At 39.9% G+C, this 10,014-nt stretch overlaps 1 protein-coding gene across 1 annotated transcript; it reads right to left on the reverse strand.

Annotated features, from left to right (window-relative positions):
* Positions 1–1,377: 1,377 nt before the first annotated feature.
* On the reverse strand, positions 1,378–9,765 carry parlb (presenilin associated, rhomboid-like b). The gene is made up of 10 exons (XM_059330422.1): positions 9,659–9,765; positions 7,283–7,475; positions 6,469–6,609; positions 6,336–6,384; positions 6,101–6,196; positions 5,124–5,273; positions 4,892–4,962; positions 4,472–4,573; positions 3,509–3,606; positions 1,378–2,223 (listed from the first exon to the last, which is right to left on the reverse strand). Exons 1-10 carry the CDS (start codon positions 9,733–9,735, stop codon positions 2,106–2,108), a joined length of 1,095 nt encoding a protein of 364 aa, XP_059186405.1. The 5' UTR covers positions 9,736–9,765; the 3' UTR covers positions 1,378–2,105.
* Positions 9,766–10,014: the final 249 nt, after the last annotated feature.

Below are 10,014 nucleotides of genomic sequence, written 5' to 3' on the forward strand. Positions count from 1 at the left end.
CAGTACCTGACCTCAGTTAACATTCTCATAATGAGTTTATGGTCTCAATCGTTAGGTTTATGTCTTCTTAAATACAGCATGATGTTCATTTAAAAAGGTCTTGTTCAGCATTCGGTTGTACTAAAACACAATCCAAGGAGTCGCTGTTCAGTTTCTCGTTATTTCATATGACTAAAAGTGTTTTATTGTTACTCTACTTTTAACCCATAAGAACCCACGGTGACACGGGTGTCACAAACATTTTAAATGTTTTAGTAATCTTCATGTATGTTTTCTCAAGTACATACGTGTGTTTTTTAGTGTCCTACAGCTACAGTAGCTTGTTGAGAAGCCATCAAATAAGGCAGTGTTATTTATATTTATTGATTTATTATTATTTTGTAACTTAAAAACAAATCTGAAATGGAATTTGTTGTCTAACAGCACTATTAAAGTCACAATTGTGATATATGTTATGGAGATGAAAACAAAAAAGGCAGATGGTTATTTGTTTTTATTTATTATTCATTTAATATTATTTTGTTAGTTAAAAACAAACCTAAAAAAATAATTTATTGTTAAACAGCACTATTAATGTATAATGTCGCAATTTTGATATATGTTGTGGAGATGCAAAGAAAAAGGCAAATTTGTGTTTCTGTAAGCAGAATAGGTTGTCTATTTATTTATTTAAAAATAAGATATATCATAAGGTCCACTTGGTCTGTGGTATATCCCCCATAATTTTTTTCCTTTTTAAGGATTACTGGGTCTGGGTTCTTATGGGTTAATGCCCAACTTTTACTTCCAGGTGTTGTTTTGAGTAAAAGATCTGATTATATATTATTTGTGTGCAGTGCAGATAAACTTGTTTTGAAGTAGTATTTATAGGAGCAGAAATCATTATCATGTCCAGTCACACAGATCAACAGAAACTACAGTAGACTCTGCTCTGTTTGTGCCAGTTGGTGGACTTTAAACTGTCTGTTTATCAAACTGACTTCATGTTTGCACATGGCCTCTCACTTTGACTCTGATTCATTGAACATTATTTAGGCTTCACATGAAAACATGGTTTGTTTTTTAAGCTTTCACGAGCATTAAACATCATTTTATAAAGTTTTCTGACTGCTTTGAAGTGGGTTTTTTTTATGAGGGACAAAAAATGACATAAGCAGAAATAAATTAATAAATACATAGAAATATGTAGAAATAAATTAATGTAGGAATGATTAGATAAAACTAAAATAATAAATGTAGAAATAAGAAAACTACATTTATAAATAAATAACTGTGGAAATAACAAAAAAAATGAAAACGTAGAAATGAATAGAAATACCAAATATATATATACATTTACATTTATTTATTTTCTATGTATTTATTTATATTCATGTCATTTTTTGTCCCTCATAGCTTCTTTGTCTGTGCGTGACCACGATTATCATACAGTGAATGTAACAGCATCGTTTCAGATCATTTTACAGTTTTATTTAAGGAAAAAAAAACATCAATAAGCAGAAAGAACATAAAACGTCATCCTTTCTCACACAACAAGAACACACTTAAAAAATTAGTTTGAGTGTCTTCAACTTTCCTGGAACTTCTACTATTTTCAGAATCAGAATAAGAGAGACTTCTCATATGTTATTTTATAATGGTTTCCATTAATATCTGCACACAGCTCGGCCCAACTTGATGCAACATGGCGGGATAGAAAAAATGTACGGGCCGTCGTTAAAGCCTTAAATAAATCAATTAATCAACAAAATAATTTGTTCATGAAGTGATAAATCCAAACATTATCTGGTGACGTTTCATTTTGTGCAACCTAAATCTTTTTATTGAAACTGATATACAACCAAAAACACAAAGTTTGGATTTCTGCTAGTCTCATGACGACTAAACAAACAAACAAACAAACAAACTGTGGAGTTTAATTGTCCCTAAGTGACAAAACTCATTCATGTCAATTACTTATATAAACATGGACATGAATCATAACCAGGTGTTTGTGTCATGACTCCCACCTGTCCTGAGAAGCCGAGCTTTGTCTGTACATTTTATTCATCTTTACATGTTTGCGGTGTGTCAGCGTCCTACACACAGCCTCCTCCTCCTCCTCCTTATCCTCCGTTAGCACCTCCTCTGCCTGGACCTCCTCCAGTTCTCATCTCATGCCAAATTTTTACAAATGTTTCTCGGTTCTTCCAGATGCACTCGTGACCATACATGATGTACCAGCTGCAGGAGAGAGGGAACAGAGGGCATGATGGGAAATTATTAAGTGGTGGTACTGCAAACTGCATACAGTTTGTGTTGTAGCTGCTCTGTGTTTTGTCTCACAGCTACATATAATCAGTATAGTATAGAGTCAACTTGTTAGAGTGTCTGGAAGCCTAGTAGGGGTTCTCTGCCATTTCTGTTAACCTGTTTTCTCCTGTTTTTGCTTATTTAGGGAGCTTAGCATTGTCTGTTTTGTTTGGTAGGTTTAGCTGAATCTTATTTTCCAGATAGTGATTGACTTTTGTTTCTTATTTTGGCCTCAGAGACCCTGAAGATTTAGTTGCTTCCTTTTTCTGTGCTACTTAGTCGGTTTATCTCTGTTTATTCCATTTGCCTGCTAATAAATATTATAATTGTTCAACTTTGAGTCCATGAAGCCATTTTTCTGCATAGTTTTATGTTTACCAAATATGTTACTGCCTGTGACCCCTAGACCTCAAACTAAGGTCGTAACACTATCTATAAAAGCAAGAAACGGCTGTGTGCATCTGTGTGTGTGTGTGTGTGTGTGTGTGTGTGTGTGTGTGTGTGTGTGTGTGTGTGTGTGTGTGTGTCTAGGGCATATCTCTCTGACCGTTAGTCAGACTGACCTCAGATTTCGTATGTGGCTTGTGCATGGCACGAAGGTGTGCATCCTCGATTTTGAATATTTTTGAATTAATTTTTCAAAATATCCTTATTTACATAGGACGTGTTGCGGTATTGCACTGTTTCTGATTGGACGCCTTTTAGGGGAGCTCTGCCCCTTGTGTGATAGGCCTACACCTGGTCACGAGCACAATTCAGAGCACAATTCACTCTGGATTTACATGCCTGACTCATCTCATCTGAAAGTCTATTTAGCCTACCTATCTTTCAGAGTTTTAAAGTGGGAGGTTCGATTTTCCAATAATATTCAAATAGTTTCCAGCAAATATCAATGTTCAATGTCTATGTGATGGATGGTGTGGTACCTTATGAAAAGTAAGTGTTTTATGGAGTTGAAGTGGTAGTGGTCTGCATGTAATGTGCAAATTCTGTTATTCGCGGTTAGCATGCTAAGTGGAGATTTAGCTTTATTCACTTCTTATGTTGCATTTCCCACTATACGAATACATACTTCCTACGGGCACTGCACTAGTTACTACAAATACAAATAACAGTAAATAAACTACATTTACTGCTTAATTTACACATTTGCTCAATGCAGATGGGAAAAAAAGACAGATTAAAAGTGCTTCCACTGTGATTGGTCAAAACTCACACTCCAAACAAGACTCCTCCTAAATGAGCAGCATGATCAAAGAACTGCCATCCAAACAGCAAACCTGCTGTATCCATCGCAACGATGCCCATCAGAGCCTGGAGAGAGAGAGAGAGAGAGAGAGAGACAAGTTTCTGCTGATGGTTAGATGGTCAGATAGGTAAGGCAGGTGCAGCAGGTCAAACAGTAAAAACAGGTGGAGCAGGTCAAACAGGTGAAGCGAGTTTAACAGGTGAAATAGGTAAAACAAGAGAAACAAGTGCAGCAGGTGCAGTAGGTAAAACAGGTGCAAAAGGTGAAACAGGTGCAGCAGTTAAACATGTGCAGAAGGTGAAAAATGTACAGCAGGTGAAACAGGTGCAGCAGGAAGTGAAACATGTGCAGCAGGAAGTGACACATGTACAGCAGGTGAAACAGGTGCAGTAGGAAGTGAAACATGTGCAGCAGGAAGTGAAACATGTGCAGCAGGAAGTGACACATGTGCAGCAGGCGAAACATGTGCAGCAGGTGAAAGAGGTGCAACAGGAATTGAAACATGTGCAGCAGAGGTGACACATGTGCAGCAGGTGAAACATGTGCAGCAGGAAGTGAACATGTGCTGCAGGAAGTGACACATGTGCAGCAGGCGAAACATGTGCAGCAGGTGAAAGAGGTGCAACAGGAATTGAAACGTGCAGCAGAGGTGACACATGTGCAGCAGGTGAAACATGTGCAGCAGGAAGTGAACGTGTGCAGCAGGAAGTGAACGTGTGCAACAGGAAGTGACACATGTGCAGCAGGTGAAACATGTGCAGCAGGTGAAACAGGTGCAGCAGGTGAAACAGGTGCAGCAGGTGAAACAGGTGCAGCAGGAAGTGAAACATGTGCAGCAGGTGCAGCATGTGAAACATGTGCAGCAGGTGAAACAGGTGCAGCAGGAAGTGAAACATGTGCAGCATGTGAAACATGTGAAGTGAGACTTACATGAGCAGCAGTGAAGGTGAGCATGGGGAGGAAGATGACGGACATTTTGGCTTCTGGCATTTTGGTGCAGACAAGAGCCAGGATGGCCATGATGGCTCCAGACTGCAGAAACATAAAAAACACAGTGAGATAAATCATCATGATGGATCCTGGACCCTGTGGTCCACCACAGACCTCAGAGCAGATTTTTAGTTTTAGTTTTAGTTTAATAAAGTATGTCCTTATAATCTTCACAGACATAGGTAAGACTGGCTAAATGAGAATCACCCCAGTGTGGCATAATTTCTCCAATATTTCAGAAGAAAGACGCAAAAATTAGAAAAAATGCTTGATGAACACTATTTTGTTGGTATATTCAGCTTACTGCCAGGTAAAACCAACCTACAGCAGTCTGGTCACGGTTACCGTAATGTTACTTACAGCTCCAAGAGACGGACCGAACCTCCCCGTTGCCGTCCTAGCCAGATAACTGGCAAAATTAGCAACAACACCTGAAAAAAAAAATCATTGTAAACATTAGTCCCTTGTTAAATTCAAAGTCCAAAACTGAAGGTTTTGCTGCCATCCAACAGCGCCCCACCATTACAGACCCCAAACACAGTCCAGTTTTAAAAGCTGAACACAGACAGTGGAGAGTTTAATGGTGCAGCACCTCCAGTCAGGTAGACAGCCATGAACTGCTCTCGGCCCAGGATGGACACGGCGCTGCTGGAGAAGCTCCACAGGACGTACATGTTGGTCGCCATGTGGAAGAAAGAGTAGTGGCTAAAGGCCGAGAGGACCATCGGAGCGCACGGCGTCTCTGCAGGAGAAAACATCACAACAGTCAGAGACAGACGACAGTCAGAGACAGACAATGACAGGCAGAAACAGACGTCAGTCAGGAACAGACAACAACAGTCAGAAACCGATAACAGCAGTCAGAAGTAGACAACAACGGGCAGAAACAGTGAGATACAGACGACAGTAAGAAACAGACAACAGTCAGAAACACACGCCAGTCAGGAATAGACAACAACAGTCAGAAACCGATAACAGCAGTCAGAAACAGACAATGACAGGCAGAAACAGACGACAGTCAGAAACAGACAACAGTCAGAAACAGATGATGACAGGCAGAAACAGACAGAAACAGACGCCAGTCAGGAACAGACGACAGTCAGAAGCAGATAACAGTCAGAAACCAATAACAGCAGTCAGAAGTAGACAACGACGGGCAGGAACAGACAACAGTCCGAAACACACGCCAGTCAGGAACAGATAACAGCAGTCAGAGACAGACAGTCAGAGACAGACAATGCCAGCAGAAACAGTCAGAAACAGAAGCCAGTCAGGAACAGACAAGAAACAGTCAGAAACAGATAACAGCAGTCAGAAGTAGACAACGACGGGCAGAAACAGACGACATTCAAAAACGGACAGAAACAGACAACAGTCAGAAATGGCCAACAACAATCAGAAACAGACAATGACAGGCAGAAACAGACAGAAACAGACAACAGCAGAAACAGACAACAACAGTGTAACATACAACAGTCAGAAGTAGACAACTAGGGGTAGACACACAGAGAAACAGACGACAACAGTCAGAGGACCTGAAACAGCAGTTAGTAACAGCATGAGACTCACGGGAGGCCGGGTTGGAGGTGAAGTATCTGACCATGGTACGCTGCATAGACGGTATTCTCCAGCAGCAGAACACTAAGAAGTTAGCAGCAATGATGCCTGGGAAACATACAAACAAACAAACAAACAACAACACGGAGACAACAGGTTGAGGATTATTATAATAATGATTATTAAATCATAGTTGAACAGGATTCTGGAGATAAATGAAGCTGCAGTGTGTCTGGATGGATCTCACCTGTGACCGTCTTCTGACCTTCACTCAAGCTGTTCCACCACTGGTTGATCTGAAACATAAACAGCCAATCAGAGCTCAGAACAGCTCTCAGAACTTCAGTCTGAGGTCAGAGCGATGACTTGACCATCCTCACCTCTTTGCGAAGTCCTAGTTGTTTCTGAGGTCGCACCTTCTCCAACCAATCCACTCTGACCTCATCAAAGTAGCTCTGCACTCGAGACTTGAGAGACTCGTACTGCCAGATGGCCGCCGCGCCGAAGGAGCAGCCTGTAAACTGACATGGAGTTAGCACCTGTCTGTGACATCACTGATGACGTAACCAAGGTTATTAGAGTTAACGAAAACTAACGAAATAACGAAAACTAGAATTGAAAAAACATTTTCGTTAACTGAAATAAAAATAAAAACTAGAGTTTTAAAAAAAACGATAACTAACTAAAACTGTATTGTATGGTTACAAAACTAACTAAAACTAACTAAAATTATAGTGAAAATGTCCTTAGTTTTTGTTTTTGTCAACTTTTTTCATTCATAATTCAGTGTTTCTATTTCAACATGCAACACATGGTAAATATGTTTACTGAGACTGGGATGTTTACACTAGAACCACAATTCAAAACAGTTAATAACCTTATTGGGGCTGAGATGATAAACCAAAGGAAATAAAGGCAAAATTTATTATGACCTCTTTGAATCTCGCACCCAACAAATACCCCATTACAAAAAAACTAAAACTAACACTAAAACTAATAAAAACTAAACTAAAACTAAGCATTTTCAAAAAATAAAAAAAAACTAGAAAACTCACTCTAAAAACTAACTAAAACTAACTGAATTTGAAAACAAATATTCACAACGAAATTAAAACTAAAACTAATGAAAAATCCAAAACTATTATAACCTTGGACGTAACCTCCGGCTCCAACAGATGGAAAACCATCACCTACCCCCACGGTGAAGATGAGCGGTCTGAGGATGTAGTCTGGGGGGCCGGTGGGGGGCCGCTCCTTCGGGTGGGGGGTGGGGGGCCGGCGGGGGGGTGCAACCTCGGCTGCCAGCTCCTCCTCCACCTTCTTGGATTCTGGTTTCCTGGCAACTTTCTTGAAGCCGTATCTCTGCTGGAAGCTGTGAGGCCACCTGCTGGATAGACAGACAACTTCAACAACAACATCCAGAGGTTGTTCAGCGGAAGAATAATGTCGCTCTGAAGACTCTCAGCTTTTAAAGGAACACTCCGCCGTTTTTTCATATTAAAACATGTTATTCGGTCAAGTAAGACGAGTTGATACAGACCTCTTGCGTCTCAATGCGTGCACTCAATCGCCCTGGCGTGCGGCGCCACTTGGCTAGCACTTAGCTTAGCCCAGTTCATTCATTAGGATCCAAACAGATGGACAGTTAGAAGCAACCAAACTCCTCCACGTTTTCCCTATTTATTCCCTATTTATTTTATTTTTACAGCTACACGAGTAGTTAAACGACCAAGTATGGCGACACAAAATAAAACGTGGCGCTTTTCTAGGCGGATAAAAAGGAGAACTATAATGTATGGCGGAATAGCACTTGGGAGCACTTCGACTCGGCGCAGTAATATCATCACTCCTGAAAAATCTTCTCCCCTCAGGGGCTAAGCTAAGTGCTAGCCAAGTGGCGCCGCATGCCAGGGCGATTGAGTGCACGCATTGAGACGCAAGAGGTCTGTATCAACTCGTCTTACTTGACCGAATAACATGTTTTAATATGAAAAAACGGTGGAGTGTTCCTTTAATAGCAGTCACTTTACCCACTGAAGCCCAGCAGGTTTGAAAAGCATGTTTTTTTTGTTTTGTTTTTTAACCCATTTAGGCCTAAAACGCCTGTAAAACCTCTGGGCGATTTTAAAATAAGCCCCTAAAACCTGAAGTTTTTCTGGAAATTCAACAGAAGTGTCAACGCTTCTACTAAATAATAGATTTTTCAGCCTCTGTAGCAGATAGAAATGAAATTCTAAAAGTATTTGAGAGCTTATACAAATACTACAAAACAACGTATCCGCTTTCCAGGCTTCAATGGGTTAAATGCCAACATTCAAGCACTTATCACAGCTACAAACTGTAAAAACAGAAATTATCATCAGATTTTCAAGTTTCCAATTGTCTTTAAACGAATCATCGTCATGACAAACACTTCCATCAGGAAAAATAAAACCTGAGCTTAAAGTGATTTTACATCAAAAAGTCTCAGTAAAAATGATTAAATTAATCAAACAAATCCAATTTCTAAAGGGACTCTGGCGGCTGTCAGCCTGCTGTTGGACACATTTGCTTCAGACTGTGTCCATAACATGGAAAACAATAGAATATATAAGCATTTCTCAAACCATATAGACATGTCTTTCCTGTTTTGTTTCTCTAATTTCTAATGCCAAATACTGACATGATTTCACAAGGTTTGTTGATATAAAAATACGTAATATGCAAGTAATATGTAAACTTGTGTGTATATTCATATTTATTCTGCACTGGAATTCTATTCTACTCCTTCTTTAGACACTTTATATTTTATTGTATTTTTATATTTTATTGCTTGAAGTATGCCTAGGTTGTTGTTTTATTTAATTGTGTTGTTATTGTCTCTGTGTGTAATGCTGCTGCTACACTGTAATTTCCCAGCTTGGGATAAATAAAGTATATCTATCTATCTATCTATATAATTTTATTTTTTAAAATGTGATATGGAATTAGACCATATCGCATATATCGATATAGTTCAATTTTCCTTGTCTTTCTTTATATATAAGTGCTGCCCTTACTAGGGTTTGACATATTTAGTTCTTTTGTAATGTTCTTTATTCTTTTCTTATATAAATATGTTTATTTCAGAAAAAGATTGGCCTATTTTATTTCATAAGCTACTTTTATTTAAGATATTTCTTTATTTATTTATATGTACACTTTATGGAGCTTTGATTTTTTTAAAGGTACTCCTGTTATACAGTATTTATGTTCACGTAATAAACTAAATGTGACATGTCATATTTGACTTTGACTGAACATTTGTTCTCACTTTGCCAATATAATAGTGGGAAACATACAGTATATCCATATTCATCCTAAATATATCGGGATATGACTTTTGGTCTATATTATTATTATACCGCCCAGCCCTACCTGATAGTTATCAACACAGAAACAAACCGACAGCCTTGATAGCCACCAAGCTAAAGCTAGCATGCTAACAACATCTAACCGTCCTTGAGAGCTAACGAAGCTAACTCCGAGCACCGGAGCTCTGCCCGTCTGTTAGCCGTTAAAGGCTGTCTGTCTCCGGCTACGGTGACTGACCTGCCTCCCCTCGGGGAGCTCCGTAAAACATCTTGTGCGGTCAGTCTGAACAGGACGAAGCAGCTCCTCCACGCCATTGTGGAGCCCGGTGACCCCGGAAGCACCGAGCCCGGCAGGGCCTTCACTTCCGGGTCAACGCCGAGCTCCGAAGAGCCGAGCGGAGGACACAGCGACACCTGGAGGACAGAGACAGACACTGGACATCTGGATAGAGACAGACACTGGACATCTGGAGGATAGAGACAGACAGACACTGGATATCTGGAGGACAGAGACAGACACTGGACATCTGGAGGATAGAGACAGACACTGGACATCTGGATAGAGACAGACACTGGACATCTGGAGGACAGAGA

Source organism: Centropristis striata, chromosome 4, assembly GCF_030273125.1.
Source record: "Centropristis striata isolate RG_2023a ecotype Rhode Island chromosome 4, C.striata_1.0, whole genome shotgun sequence".
NCBI classification, from domain to species: Eukaryota; Metazoa; Chordata; class Actinopteri; order Perciformes; family Serranidae; genus Centropristis; species Centropristis striata.

Excerpts from the sequence above, each read along its gene's own strand:
- parlb (XM_059330422.1), bottom strand. The coding sequence starts at position 9,735 with ATGGCGTGGAGGAGCTGCTTCGTCCTGTTCAGACTGACCGCACAAGAT. Across the intron at positions 6,385-6,468 it reads AACTAGGACTTCGCAAAGAG|ATCAACCAGTGGTGGAACAG; the intron begins GTGAGGATGGTC and ends TTTATGTTTCAG. Across the intron at positions 6,197-6,335 it reads AGGTCAGAAGACGGTCACAG|GCATCATTGCTGCTAACTTC; the intron begins GTGAGATCCATC and ends TATGTTTCCCAG.